A 16314-nucleotide genomic window follows, 5' to 3' on the forward strand; every position below is an offset into this window, starting at 1 on the left:
TAACAATAGCATTCATTATGCTGGTACGTCAGAACAATTTTAGAATATTGTTGGGAGCATAGATGAGGAGGAAATTGGGGGTTGTGAGAAAGTTTTGCAAGATTCATGTGAAATGACTAGTGGATATCAGGAAGCATTTTTAAAACCTTATCCCTCCTCAAAAAAAGATTTGGAATGCATCCAACATCTTAATATTTTCATTTTTGATACAATATTATTTGTTAGCTCTATATTTTCAGATGGGCATCAAGTCTGCAATTTATTTTGCTTAATAGAGTTAATAATAGTGTTATATTATATATTCATGGGAAGAGGGTGGTACTCTGGCAGCCCTGCCGTCAGCCTTGTGATTGGTGTAGGGGTGTGGCTCTACAAGTTCAGTCCCCATTGGTCCTTAGGGTACATGCACTCTAATGTTTCGAGCAAGCAGATCCAGGAAGTGCACAATCGGTTGTTGCCACTCACAGGGCTGCAGGAGTTGGACACTGCACTGGAGTGGGATAATCGAGGGCCAAAAAGGTGGAAGCGATGAGGGAGAAAGGGGGTTGGGAAATTGTGTCTTGGTCTGCTCTCTGTATAGCTCTCTCTTTTGCTCTTTGTTTGGCTCTTACTGGCATGGCTTGGGTTTGGTGAGGACCCAGCGGAACTCACGGTTTCCCAGATGCTTACCATTACCCGTGTGCTCGCATCCTTGGACTCTCGAGCTCCACGCCAGTGGTCTAATGTACTGCTGCTCTGTGGGCTGCCCACATGAAACCAGGTCCAGTCTGTGTGCATGGACTATGTGTGCTTGTGGTGCCCTGAGATCCGATTATCTGTATTGTTAATCATCTGTCTTTCTTTCATGTGGGATTATGCAGTTATGATGTCTTGTGTTTTAATAAACATTTTGTACCTGCCTCAATCTGCGCCGAGGTAAAACTGTTCAGAATATTGGCAAATCCCTGGGGGTTCAGATTAAAGTTAATTGTAAACTTGCCAATGATTGTGTTTAGATGCACTCGTTGAAAAGCAGAGTATCCACACCGCTTGAGGTATTCCATGATTTGGCTATCTGTGAAGTGATTGCTTCAGTAGTTACAACTACACACCCGGGAATACGTGGTCATGGCGTGGGGTCATAAATGCAACAATGTTAGTCAAAATATCAGAACTACCAATGAAAGGAGCAACAACCACCACCACATGGAATAAGTGATTGTGATTTCTCAAATTATATGGCCCTCAAAATTGTCATCCGCTTTTCTTCTGTCGGTTACAATAAGAATATTATTCTTCAATGTACCTTTATCAAATTATTGAATAATTGCATTGATCTGTAGATACTCCACAAGCTTTCTTGGTTCTGACATTCCCCATTTGCGTCATTGTTTCATTTTCTCAGTGTGTAGATGAAGGAAGGAGGCCGACAGACATATTTCCTTACATCATCATTCCATTTCGCTCTTATACAGATCGTGACCATCCGGCTATCACTTCAGTTTTGGTATACAACCAATTCAGATGTTTTTGGGCTGAGAGATGGTGGACCGCAAATGAAGAGTGCTTCATAAAAATTTCTTCTTCTTCTTCTTCTTTCGGCTGCTCCCTTTAGGGGTCGCCACAGCGGATCATCCGTATGATCCGCATAGTGATTTGGCACATGTTTTATGCCGGATGCCCTTCCTGACGCAACCCTGGTCGCCTCTTACGACACAGGGATATGGTACACCTATTTTAACCGGGGTATACACCGGCCCAGTACAATGGTACTCATTTCGCCGACCTCGGAAGGATGACAGGCTGAGTCAACCCCCTGGTGTATTAATTCAGTGGCCCAACGGGGCTTGAACTCAGGAACTCAGGACCTTTTGGATCCCAAGCCGCTGCCCTAACCACTGCAAACACCAGTGCTTCATAAAAATATCATAAAAGTTAAATTTATTGTTTTCCGATATCAGGACATGTGATTGATCTTCCAACACACAAATATAGTTTTGCTTCACATTCACTGGAGTTCAAATTGAACCTTAAATTTATCATTCCTGATAGTTTCTGTAAGAAGAGTGCAAATTGCAATTGATTCCTGCACGGAATTGATATAAATATCAAGCAAAGATGAAAGGAAATCCAAGTTGTGCAGGAATAAATAATAATCCCGTGTTACACTGAAATTTTCATGGATACATCTTACCTTGAGGATTCAGGGCCAACATTGGCTGCAGTGGGGTGGCAAGTGGCGTTTCCCCATTGCTTAAACTACTGTGGCCAGCATCTTTGCTCCCCAGATCACGAGACTCTAAGGAGAATGAGCAAAATAGCTTCTCATTAGCAGTTGCTTCAGAAATAAAAAATATATATATCCCATTAAAAAGTAAAAAATAAAAGTAAAATAAATAGACGGCATTTTATGTTCCAAGTATTTGAACTGACAGTGAAAATCAGAGGTTTTCAATTAAGTGTATTTGGGATTAGTCTGAAGGTTTTGATGCACTACAAGTACTCCTTGTGGTGAAATGACAAGACCATGCACCTGCTCGTACCCCAAAAGTATGCCACCCAGAGGTAATACACCATTGAACTAACTTACATAATTCAGCAACTTATGCCTTACCTCCACACGATGGCCCAGAAATTGTGCTAAAATAAAGCAAGGATGAAACCAAGTTGTGTGTCTGCATGAACAAAGACAAATGCTAAAGGCAGACGTCATATGCTATTTACTTTAGGAATGGAATGCCAAAAAATGAAGGATGTTTAATTTAAATTGATACCATATCTAGAGACCATTATAGACCGGGCGTAGTGGCGTGCGCCTGTAATCCGGCTACTCGGAGGCTTGGGTTGGAGGATCGCTTGAGGACAGGAACTCTGCGCTGGGCCGCACTATGAGGGGGTGTAGGGCAGCCCAGAATCATGGCGAAAACCAATCCTTATCCCTGTGTCGTAAGAGGCGACCAGGGCTCCGTCAGGAAGGGCATCCGGCGTAAAACCTATGCCAAATCAGTATGCGGATCATAACTGATGATCCGCTGTGGCGACCCCTCACGGGAGCAGCCGAAAGACGAACAACATCTGGAGACCCTTGTATACATAAAAAAAAATACCCATGAGCTCTGACTGACTTCTCAGTATGATGTGTAAAAATTAAAATAAAACACAGGTTGATCGGTCTTTACGTGGAAGCCAACCACAAATTATGCCATCATGGCTATTTAAAAATGTATCAAGATGAGACAAAGGAACATATTTCTCAGGTAGAGGAACAATTTATTGTGCAGACATGGCCTAAAAAATTTTTTTTAAGGAGGAGGTGAACTATTTGGCCACCTCACCCCAATGAGATATTGTAGCTCAAGCATGCATATAAGTAGCATGATGCAAAATGATAAACTGCACATCAGCAACATCATTTGGCATGCTTTCAATGAGCTTTGTTACATTCAGGTGTAGTGACAACTGGTTTCAGTTTCTGTTTAACGACGAGGTCTAATATTCCATCACAAAATAATTCAAGTTCAAGTCGAACAATGTGGAAAGCCAAAGGTTTTTTAGACACATGCACACCATCTGGACAGCCTGGTGTTGGCTTAGCAGTTAAGGTGGCTGGCTTGGGACCTTAGGGTCCTGAGTTTGAGCCCCTGTTTTTTTAGCATTGAATTAACACCAGCTTGGATTGACTCAGCCTGCCATCTTTTTGAGGTTGGCAAAATGAGTACCAGTGTACTGGGGTAATAACCATTCAAGGTAACCTGCGTTGGAGTGGCTACCCATCCATGACTGGACTCCTTGCCAATGAAACTGCCTCAGCAGCCCTATGGTAGCCTGGTGTTGGCTTAGTGGTTAGGGTGGTAGCTTGGGATCCTAGGATCCTGAGTTCAAGCCTCGTTGGCTGCTGAATTAAAATACACCAGGAGGTTGACTCAGCCTGTCATCCTTCCGAGGTTGGCAAAATGAGCACCAGTGTACTGGTAAGGGGAACACTGCATCAGCGGCATAGCCGCATCCCAACCAATGATGCAACCAGCAGCCACAGGCTGCACTCGATAGAGAAAGAGAGAGCCCTATGCGCCTTTATGGCATGAAAGGAATGGTATTATTATACACAATCACTGGAAGGAAATTGAGGACAATGATGAAGGAGAGATAGATTCAAAATAATAATAATAAATAAATAACAATATCCCCCTTCCGCTACGTGACGGGGGATAAAAAGATGAAGGATTACCTGGTAGACTCCAGAGTCCAGAAACCTCCAAAGTTTTCAGTTTCTTGTCAAGTTCAGCCACTCTTGCACCCAAGATTCTGCACCAGGGTAGGATTTTCAAAATGTATCAATTCAATGAATGTTTGAATCTTGCAATTGCATTTTCCTTCAATCATTCTTACACAAACATCAATATACACTTTTAATAGGAAACCCATACATAGGAATAGACCTTCATTAAAGGGGGACTACACCCAATTTTTCCCAAAACATTTAATCTATATTTATGAACCTTGGCAACTGAGCTTTAGATGCAAATAGGAAAATGACCCAATAGAAAAAAAGAAAGTTGCACAAATATCAGAGTCAGGAAAGAAAGACAAGGGGAATGTCAGGGACATTGGCATTGGGAGAGGGAATTGGGGAGGAAGGGTTACAAGTGTTAACTTGTTTACAGAAAGCAAGTGAAATCAAAAGATCTCCACTTGTGGAACCTCCATTTCTAAGCTATCTTTGCCCGATGTTCTCGTTTTGAACATCCAGGTTCTTTTCTTTTTTTAATTAAGGAGGGGCAATTGGCTTTGGTGTAAAGACTAATCCCTAATGTAAATTAAGTGTAAATGCACCTTGCTCTAGGTTATCTAGAGAGGGCAATTTCATTCTGATCAGACAAACTTTAGCCGAGTTATGGTGAAAAATGTTAAAATGTCTTTAAATAGGTCATAACCTTAAATTAGGTCAAGGTCAAAATTATGTCAGCCTTGCATGCTTTATTTATAATCGCATTATTGATGCAAAATTTAATTCTGAAAGTCGCAACCGGCTCCAAGACACAGCTCGGAAATTAGGAGAGCAGGAAGAAGAAAAAAAAAACAACCTAAACAATGGATTAGTACTCCGAGGAATCTAAGAAACTCTGGAGTACCATTATAAATTGGGGGCACTAGTTATAGAAACAAACCCTACAACAGCTATAAGGCTCCCCCTATCCTATGGGATTCAAGTAAGACTAGGAAATGTAAACCATTTACCTGCAATCTACTGTCCACCCCCAATCCTCACCTGCATACATGCAGCACTCAAGATTTAGCATGTAACAATAAGATCAAACTGTATTAACAAACTGTATTGTACAAAAAAGGCATATAGCTGGGGCAATTCTTCCTTTCAAACAACGTATTTCATTATCCTGGGATCTGATTGCTGCATAGCAATACCCAACTGAAGAAAAACGTGGAAGATTGAATGCTGCCTCTTAACAGTCAATGGATGCCAAATTTATCAAACATTTTAAGTAACCACTCAACTGTAAGCCAGCAAAGCTTATTTTTGGTTGCCAAGATTTTGTATTTTAAAAAAAACAAACAAACAAAAAAAAACTCTAAACCTCAAAATCAGATTAATTAATTCAACAAAGAAATCCCTTTATCACGTTTACCCAAGCAAAGAATGTGAAACGATCAACCACCAACTCCTCATAATCCTTGATTTAAGCTGCAAAAGCTGCTATCAAAGAATAGCAACCATACAGCTGCTTGTGAATTAGCATGAACAAAATGAATATAGAATACAGTTTCTAAGCTTACGTAGATCAGACTGCCAGTTATACACACAACACCCACTTATTTGTCTTGCGCTGATGCTGGAGGGCCATATTCTTGTCGCAGATAGTGTCAAGAAGAGCCAGAGACAATGAGCGAAGATCTGAAAGTGACTGCTGTGTGACTGGCAGGCTGTGTCCTCTCTCCTCTGACAGCATGTCCTTCACTGGGTGTGTGGAAGCAAAACAGTGTCACTTGCAGAAATAAATAGAACAGATGCAAAACAAAACAAAATGCAAAATAGCACCACGTTTTCTGCACAATATTTGCAGTGAACAGACATGTTGTAAATGCTGAGTTTGAATGGGGCACATCAGGTTAAATTTTCAAATGCAGTCTGATTTGTATATTCAAGAAAGATGCATGAAATAACTTTGGAAGGGGAAAGTCCAATGATAGAAGAGGAAGAGGAACATAATCTGTAATGTAATGTTCATGGTGTCATTACTGTCATAGTTGAGGTAAGATTGTATTCCTGTTTCAGAGTTGCAGTATTCCTTTATCGGTAGTGACATGTATCACATCCGTGTAATTAAAACTAAGATGACACCATTATAAGGCCCAGTCACACCTTGACGTTTTAGCCAGCAATGGCAACGTATTAAAATGTATGTAAAACGCTGGCTTACGTTGAACTTTTGATGTTTTTTTTTTAAAGATTCGGACGTATTCATCACGACTTGGTCTTATACATAACGTATTAGTAACGGACACAGAACGTTTCGTTGTGTTATAGATAACTTATACCAACGAATGCTGAACCTGTTGTCGGCCTTCACAACCTATGCCCAACGATAGTCTAACTTATGCATAGCGCGCTGCACGCATCGCCGACGATGACGTGGCGTAGGTTATGAAAAGGCTGCCGCACAACGATTCAAATCATAACCGCCGCAGAAATGGAAGTGTCAACATCGCAGTCACACCTTGGCGATCTTGCCAGCGTATGCCGACCTCTGAAAAATGCGTCTAAAACGTTGGCGCACGTCGAATACGGTATGGGTAAGTCTGGTATGCGTGAATAGAACGCTAAAGTACGCGATCATACATCGTAGTAAGTGGAGTACGTCTTGTAATTTTAAACATGTTGAAAATTTTACGACGTACTTGCCGTATGACACACGCTCCACATACGATGGGAATAAGTTGTACGCACGATATGCGATCGTTGACACACGTCGACACACGCTACTTGTAAGGTGCTCATAAGTCGAAACACGTCAAGGTAATGGTTAGCGTCAGTGTTCCAGACTCCCGGTTTTTTTTTTTTCTTCGGTATGACGGTGTTCAGTGTACAGTGTGGTTATGGTTTAAATCGTTGAGCGGCAGCCTATTAATTATATCATATTATAACCGCACGAGAAATCGAAGTGTCAAAATTACCATCATACCGAAGGAAGGAAGAAAAAAAAAATAAAACCGGGGAGTCTGGAACACTGACGCTAACCATTACATTGATGTGTTTCGACTTATGAGCACCTTACAATTAACGTGTGTTGATGTGTGTCACCGATCGCGTAACGTGAGTACAACACGTTACTCATAGGTTAGAAATAAGTTTCGGGTAGGCTAAACATTACCTCGGCATGTTTCGACTCATGAGTAACTAACAAGTAACGTGTGTCGACGTGTGTCAACGATCGCGTGACGTGCCTACAACTTATGGCCAGCGTTATGCGGAACCTGTGAGTCATACGCTGGCATAAGTCTGAAAATTTCAAGCATGGAAAATTTGAGGACAACCGAAAAGTACAACGTTTAAAGCCAGCGTACAACGACGTATGGCAGTGTTTTTCAGCATGCTCTCAATGTTATCAAAACTTACCCATAACGTATTCGACGTGTACCAGCGTTTTAGACAAATTTTCAAAAAATCTGCATAAGCTGCCTAAAACGTCAAGGTGTGACTGGCCCTATACCAACAGACATTATCCCACACTCAAACAAGCAGATAAAGCACACTGATAAAGCAGGAGTTCATGGCAAAATAGGGGCTGACAGGATGGCTTAGAGATATGCACACTCACCTCTTGGCTGTCGACCTGGGTTTGAATCTCAACCAAGCTATAAACTGTCATCCTGGTGTATCACAAACGGTGACAACAATGTGTTGGCATTTATGACAACAATGACAGGCTGAGTTGGGATTTGGGGGGTCTGGGTACTTTGGGGAATCCTGAATAGTTGTGTCGTGCCTTCAAGACCACCGTTCTTGATGTTGTCAGTGGATGATATCTTGGAACTCACGGTAGGGCGAAGAAGAATGTGTCTCAAGGGACACTGGATACCTTTCACCAGAGAGTCGTAGGGCCAGGCTTAATGGCAGAGCTGAGCTGTTCAGAGAGCTGAGGCGTAAAACTGTACGTGCGTTGAGGGTGGACAAGGAGGCCTATGTGAGGAGGCAGAGCATCATCTGTGCTTAAGTGATTCTAGTCCTGCTTACAGTGGAATTCACGCATTGCGTTCCTCCAGGCCTGTCCCTCAGTGAACTGCAGTTCGAGCGGAGGATGGTGGGCTCTTGACAGAGGAGTCCGAAGGGAAGGCCCGCTGGGCCGGTTACTTTGAGTGGCTGCACCTGGCTGATCCACCAGCTGTTGAGTTGGATGTCAGTGGTGTTACTCTCCCTCCAATCAATTGTGATCCACCTTCATTTGTGGAAACACAGGCTGCGGTGAACCGGTTGAAATGGGGTGAAGCTCCTGGGATCTCTGGCATCCATGCTGAACTTCTCAAGACTGGTGGAAATGCTGTACTCATGTCATCACGTGCAGTTCTGTGCTCTGCTTGGAACACAGGCATCATCCCAACTGACTGGAAGAGGAGCTTTGTTGGCCTTCTCTGGGAAGGGAAGGGTGATCACCAGGACTGCAACAACTACCAAGGGGTGATGCTGCTCTCAATGCCAGGCAAGGTCTTGGCTCGGATAATTCTTGAAAGGGTTTGCCACCACTTACTTGAGCACCAGCGCCCAGAGCAGTCAGGCATTACACCAAAGAGGTCAACGATTGACCGCATCCTTGATCTTCGAGTCCTCACCGAACGCAGATGAGAGTTCAACCACAGGGCACTGATCAACCACAATGGCTGCTTGCAGCCTATATTGATCTCTGTAAAGCGTTCAATTCAGTGAATCAGGATGCCTTCTGGAAGATTCTTGGTTTTCATGGGGTGCCACCAAAACTGATCGATCTGATGTTTGAACTACACTCTGGCACTGAGAGTGCTGCGAGATGTGGTGGTACCATCTCCGACTTATTTCCAGTTGTTACTGGAGTTCGTCAGGGGTGTGTCCTCGCCCCCACACTTTTCAGCACTTGTATGGACTGGATTCTGGGGAGGATGTCAGAGAGATCGAGCTGTGGTGTATCATTTGGGAATATCAAGATCTCTGACCTTGATTTCGCAGATGATGCAGTCGTCTTTGCAGAGACTCCTTATTTCCTTTTGGGGGCCCTCAAGGTGCTGAATGAGGAGTCGGAGCCACTGGTATTACGGGTTTCCTGAGTCAAAACTAAGCTCCAGGTTTCAGTGACATCTTGGATGCTGCTATCCTGTCTGTACCTGTTTGTGGTGAGGATGTTGAGGTCGCCGAGAGATTCACTTATCTTGGCAGTGATATTCATGTCTCTGCTGGCTGTGAGCCAGAGGTCAACCGACGTCTGGGTCGTGCCTGGGGAGTCATGGATTCACTGGATTATGGGGTGTGGTGCTGCTGAATGAGGAGTCGGAGCCACTGGGATTACGGGTTTCTGAGTCAAAACTAAGATCCAGGTTTCAGTGACATCTTGGATGCTGCTATCCTGTCTGTACCTGTTTGTGTTGAGGATGTTGAGGTCACCGAGAGATTCACTTATCTTGGCAGTGATATTCATGTCTCTGCTGGCTGTGAGCCAGAGGTCAACAGACGTCTGGGTCATGCCTGGGGAGTCATGGATTCACTGGATTATGGGGTGTGGTGCTGTCGGTACCTGTGCAGGACGACGAAAGTCCGAGTCTTCAGGTCCTCGGTGCTTCCAGTCTTGCCCTACGGATGTGAGACTTGAACTCTGACCAAGAATCTGAGACGGAGACTGAATTCCTTTGGTACCAGGTCTCTGGAGAATCCATGGCCATCACTGATCAGACTTTGTATCCAATGAGCAGTTGCTGAAAGAGACTCAAATGAGATTTGTTACCTGCATAGTCCGTGAGCGTTAGCTGTGGCTGTATGGACATGTGGCTCGTTTTCCTGACGCTGATCCTGCTCACCAGATTCTCTCAGCAAGGGAGCCTCGTGAGTGGAGGAGGCCAATGGGCCAACTACGTGCATCATGGTTGCAGCAGGTTGATCAGCATTTCAAGTACATGGGGAAGGGCCAGGCATCTGCCTGGGGGATGGTCAGACGGAAGCCCCTGAAATACTGGTAGAAAGTGGACGCAGCGACGTACTGCTCCGGTGGATGCTCCCATACCTGACCTAACCTGACCTGATGATTGCTTCTCCAAGGGTCATGGAAAAACTAAACGGATGTCACCAGAATGCTTCCGATGTGCCCGATTACCTGCGCCAATCCAGGATGCAAATTTCAAAGTGGGAGACTTTGCCTCCAGGATGCCAAAAAACGTGAAAATGTCTCAGACTAAAGAAATGCTAACCCCATCAGGAACATACCTCAACCTTACCTGAACAACATCTATAACGCTAACCCTCCAACATCCTCTCCATCCGTATCTCAAACCCTATCCCGAAGAATATCTCAAACCTGAACCTTAGAACCTAACCCTAAACAGAACCACAATCCTGTCCTTTACCATGATACCAAAAAACGATATACATCTGTCTTTACTGGACATAATCTTTCCCAATCGGATCCCATTGGACTGTCATGGGTGAAGGAGAAAGAGGAGGAATTTCTTCTACTTTTTTTTTTTCAACAGGATTGTTAAAACCTACAAACATATCGGAATGAGCGACTAACACTTTGCGGTCAAGCACTAATCAACGACACAGCAATGCTTCCAGTAATGATGCAAAATATACAGGCATGCACACGAATGAATGCTTCTTGAAATTACACCGAATACAACCAGTGGTGTCTTACTCATTGGGAGTATGCAAACTGCCAGCTGCCAGGATGGAAACTACAGGCAGATGGCTTTTCCTGAGATCTATGGCCTGCACAAGAAAACAAATATTGAATGCGAATTCAACAGATGATGGGCATTATTAAGATTTGAGGATTGTTTGTTCACAACTACACAGCGATGGCTCCGAGAGCCTTGGCAATCTTCAGAATAACTTGTGAAGAAATGTACTCCCATCATCCGTCAGTCACCACATGTGGTATTTCCTCGTCATTTGCTCTTCTTTACCTTATTACAACCGTATTATAAATCTACAAATAAATTAGCATTCATATAATCTGATACTTCTTGCATTGTTTAATTTTATCTTGAGAATTCGACTCCCACTCGTGGTTGTACCAAAATGCATCTCAGTCTTAGTTTACAGCTAATGTGCAAAGGATTGGCAACAACATCCAATGCGATCCAAACACCATAAGCAAAAGCGTGGGACGAGATGTTGATCGAGTCGCGGACAGGTTCACCCAAATGCGGGCAATTTGCACCTTGTTTTGCAGACATGATTCCCACAATTCCGCTTGTCCCAACTTTGACTGTGCTTTTTGGGTTCTTCCTCCTCTCTAGCACATCCTGTAAGAAATCAAAGCAAGGAAAATACATCACTTCAAAGTTTCTGTATCAAGTGCACAGCATCAGCATTCTTTGAATGCATTTTGGATTTACAGAATAGCGAAAGTGAAGTTTCTTCTCAAAGAAAGCAAGAAATAGAATGGGATTATGATGGATGGAATTTCAGGTTAAATCCAATATACTCTACTGATTCATCAATAGTCTACTAATTTCTTTGCAATTTGTGCAAAAGAATACATTGACATCTCCGAATGACATTGTCCTACATGCAAGTACATGTTCAAGCGACATCAGCCTTAGATGCTGCAGCCATACAAGGGTGTTATAGGAAGCATACTCGGCAAGCAGACTTCAGATTCAAAAGCAACGAATGGTGGCATAAACAGCAATTATGCAAAACTACAATAATCTCCTAATATACGACACAATGATTTGTGTGTACCGGAATGTAGTTACACAAACCCTCTCCATAAGCATTGTGCTGAAAGGTACCTTGTATTTGTTGATCGTGGTTTTCAGTATGTTTTTCTCATCTTGCATGTGTTTCAACCTTTCGTGAAGATACCTGTAAGAAAGTGAATTAAGCAAAATGACAAACGAGGCCAGTGCACATACAAGACATCTCTTTATGCCATTCCATTGCCACGACTTTTATATGCTCAATTTTATGATCGTGAATAGTGTAACACGTTGTTTAACACTTTTGTTGTTTTTGATAATATCATGCACACTTCGATGTATTATTTATTTATTCAAATGCAGCCTGTGGCTGCTTTGCTGCACCATTGGCTGTAGGCACAGCTGTGCCGCTGATGCAATGCCCATTTTACCAGCATGCTGGTACTCATTTTGCCGACAGGGGCTTGAACTCAAGACCCGATCATCGGAAGCCAACACCAGGCCAACTTCAATGTATAAGCACATAAGATGTAATAAAACACATGTAGGGGTGTCATTGCTTGAGTGCAACAAAGAAAGGTGTTGGGCTTAGAAATAAACAACTCTGGAATACTTTATTTCATCCTCTTAAATACTATGATGAATATGGTGGGATGCCACAGTTTTGAGATTAAAAAAAAACAAACAATTCCATCACTGATAACAGAAAAATTGAAAATTCTCGCAACACAGCCTGTTCTACTTTGTAACCCTTAATAAATCATAGTTCCCCTTACAACGAAAGGAATCAAGCCTGGTTAAAATCCACACACATTTTCCAAGGATATTAAAGTTCATTGTAACCCGCTCAGCCCTGCTTCCTCACGCCCTTGAGGAATGAGGTATGCAGAGATGCAGGATGGAAAGAGATGGTTGAAAATCATGCTTGGAAGACTTTGTACATGCCTGTTCTCCATACAGAGAGCATCAATGTCGATGATACGATCTGTGTGTCCACCGAGGAGATGGTTCAGTTCCTCATTTAATCGTTCCACCTTCTCCTTATAGAAACCATGCTCTGCCTGCATTTCACCTGCCTCATCCATCGCTGCCTGAAGTTCTCGCAGCAATCGTTCTTCCTGTCACCATGTCATAAATGTCACACAGGTAAATGCAAGCAGACAGTGATGTGGTACCAAAAGACTTCAGAGGTGTGGGTTGCTAAAAAAGAAAACATGGAATGTGAGTTTGCTTTATCATCCTGCATCAAGTTTGCCACAAGTATCAGAAATGCAAACCGACTTGGCAAAGGCTTATGAAGAGCAAAGCCTTGTCACACTTGCCAGATTTATGATGTTATCCTTCATAAAGTTTGAGAAAATGCGAGGTCAAAGTTTACCAACTTCCTTGCTATTTTGAAGGACAGGTCAGAGATTGCTATACTGCACCTGCACCCATTACAATTATATTTGTCTGTGATATCAATCTCTGTCAGAAGCACTTATATTATGAATAGAGTGTGGCCAAGTTTCCTGGCATATGCAGTGAGGCGAAATATCCATTTGCGGGTTTCAAAAGGTGGAACGGAGCCCTCCCAAGTCTCAAAGTATCCGACTCCATTTGTGCGTGCACATATACACACACAGTATATACTCGCGGGGTGTGCTTACAGTTATTTTTTCATTTATTTATATTATCATTCATGGATGTAGTCCGACAATTCTGTGAGTGTTCCTGGTGTACCGGCTTCGATGTCCATAGGCACGCAAAAGATAAACTTTCTATGTCACCAGGAAGGTACCAATCTTTAATATCAGTCAGTGAGTCGGTGGTTAGAAAGAGCTTCATTATATACTCGCAGAGTGTGCTTTCACATTGTGTAAGCATACAAACCATGTTCCCCATTGTCTCAGGTTGCTCCCCTGCATTTGATTTTTTTTTCATTACCTCTGCCTCTGAAGGTGAAGGGGGTTATGTTTTCACCCCTTTATGTTTGTTTGTTTGTGTTTGTGTGCAAGATATCTCAAAAAGTTGTGGACATATCCAGACGAAACTTAGTGGACAGGTTGGGTGTGTGGCAAGGACGAATTGATTAGATTTTGGTGAAGATCCGAATCCGAATCTGGATACGATAATTATTTAATTTTAAAAGTGATTCTTCACTATTGCATGCCTGGTGTTGGCTTAATAGTTTGGGCGGCAGGCTTTGGATCCGAGGGTCCTGAGTTCAAATCCCGCTCAGCTGTTGAATACCAGGTGGGGTTAGCTCTGCCTGTCATCCTTCCGAGGTCAGCAAAATGAGTGCCAGCATGCTGGTTTCGTGTGTCGGAGTGGCGACCCTCCAGGATTGTGCCCAATAGCCAAGGAGACTGCTTAAGCAGCACCAACACTGTGCAGAGTATGGTCCCAATCTCCTCCTCCTCACTATTGAGAGAAAGGGCCAAAAACGATATAGACTGTATAGCATAATATTTCAAAAATGTAATGTGCCCGATATGTTCTCGTGGATCAGATATTACATGGCGGAGGTACGCGCTCTACCGAGTGTCCTTCTAGTTTATTTATATTTTTATTTATGGATATTTTCCGACGGTTCTGTGATGTTTCCTGGTATAATGGCTTCGATGGCCATTAGCAAGCAAAATTTGAGCTTTCTCCGTCACTTGGAAGGTACCGATCTTTAATATCAGTCAGTGGTTAGAAAGAGCTTTATTATATACTAGCGGGGTGTAATTGTGTATGCATACGAACCGTGCTTCCCCATTGTCTCGGGTCGGTCACCTGTATTTGATTCTTCATTTATTTATTTTGTTGGGTTTTTTTTCGTTTATTTATATTTTCATTTACAAGATGGTTCTGTGATTTTTCCTGGTGTAATGGCTTAGATGTTCATCGATACACAAAATTACCATGCTTCCCCATTGTCTCTGCTCACTAACTTGCATTTTCATTTATGGATATTGTCTGACGATTCTGTGATTTCTCCCAGTGTACTGGCTTTTGATGTCCATCGGCACGCAAAATTGCAGCTTTCCACGTCACTCGGAAGGTACCAATCTTTAATATCAGTCACTGAGTCAGTCAGTGGTAAGAAGGAGCTTTTCATATGACTACTGGGGTGTGCTTACACATTGTGCAAGTGATATGAACCATGTTTCCCCATTGTCTCAGGTCGCTCAACTGCATTTGATTTTTCATTTATATTTTCATCTGTGGATGTTGTCTGACAATTCTGAGATTTTTAGATCCTCGTGGAGGATCTCCAAGTCTTACTCATGTTGTTGTTCTTCATCTTCTTCTTGTGGACTTTTTTGTTTCACAGCCTACAGTTTTCATTTAAACTTCCTGAAACTTGGCATATATGTAAAAATACCCTGCGCAGACAGTAACCATCTCCGATTTTGAAAATTCCTCCGAGAAAAAAAAGTTATGACGTCAAAATATCTCCGCTAATGGAAATCGCCTAAAAAACTATCTCCGAAACTAGGCAAGGTTTTTGAATTCTGTTTGGGGGAATCAAACAGGCCATTAGCAGAGATGAATTACCGCACATATGATACATCACTATGACGTCATATCAATTTTTATGACATTTTTTGTTTCACAACCCAGAGTTTTCATCGGATCTTCATGAAACTTGCCATGTATATGCAGAAAGCCCACGAGCAGGCAATAACCATCTCCAATTTTGGAAATTCTTCCTAGAAAAAAACTTGACATCATAATATCGCCGCTAATGGAAATCACCCAGCACATTATCTCCGAAACTAGGCAAGCTATTTGAATTTTGTTTGTGGGAATCAAGCCGGGCATTAGCACAGATAATTTATCGCAAACCTGATACATCACAATGACGTAATATTCGTTTTTATGACGTCATCATGAAGAGGACGAGGATCTTAGTTCATTAACCTCCGCCATCTTCGAAGATGGATGGAGGTTACTGTTTTCACCCCTTTCTGTTTGTTTGTTTGTGAACAGTATTACGGAAAACCTCCTCGACGGATTTCGACAAAACTTGGTGGGGGGGTTAGGTATGGTCCAAGGATCATGCCATTAAATTTTGGACTTGGTATTGAGAAAAATTTTCATAAATCGGCATAGGTTGGCTAAATCGTCAAGGTGTGACAGCCCCTTTATTCATGAAATATGATGTCAACAGTGCTGACAGAGTTGTAGTTCTTTTCTCCAACATTTGTTTTTTTTGAGGGGGGGGGGTTGGAACCCCCCCAAATTTTTATTTTTTTATTTTTGCATTTCTACATGTTTTAAGTGATTTCCAACCCCCCCCCCCCCCAAAATTGTTACCCCATCCAAAAAAAATTGTTAGAGAATTTTCTTTTTGTATTTCTACATGTTTTAAGTGATTTCCAACCCCCCCCACCAAAAAAAAATTGTTACCCTCCCCCCCAAAAAATAGAGAATTTTTTTTTTTGCATTTCTACATGTTTTAAG

General features: G+C 42.5%; 1 protein-coding gene across 2 annotated transcripts in view; it reads right to left on the reverse strand.

The window, feature by feature from the left end:
- LOC147035001 (coiled-coil domain-containing protein 149-like) overlaps window positions 1-16314 on the reverse strand; it is a 60865-nt gene that overhangs the window by 7309 nt on the left and 37242 nt on the right. For both annotated transcript variants that reach the window (XM_085892263.1, XM_085892254.1), the window contains 6 exons: window positions 12826-12998; window positions 11974-12046; window positions 11397-11481; window positions 5809-5953; window positions 4208-4284; window positions 2174-2278 (listed from right to left, as the gene is read on the reverse strand). In XM_085892263.1, the coding sequence (XP_085748389.1) occupies window positions 2174-2278; window positions 4208-4284; window positions 5809-5953; window positions 11397-11481; window positions 11974-12046; window positions 12826-12998 (658 nt within the window). The remainder of the gene's footprint in view (window positions 1-2173; window positions 2279-4207; window positions 4285-5808; window positions 5954-11396; window positions 11482-11973; window positions 12047-12825; window positions 12999-16314) is intronic.

This window comes from Eptatretus burgeri, chromosome 1 (assembly GCF_056783735.1).
Source record: "Eptatretus burgeri isolate ZD-2024b chromosome 1, Ebu_testis_v1, whole genome shotgun sequence".
In the NCBI taxonomy this organism is placed as follows: domain Eukaryota; kingdom Metazoa; phylum Chordata; class Myxini; order Myxiniformes; family Myxinidae; genus Eptatretus; species Eptatretus burgeri.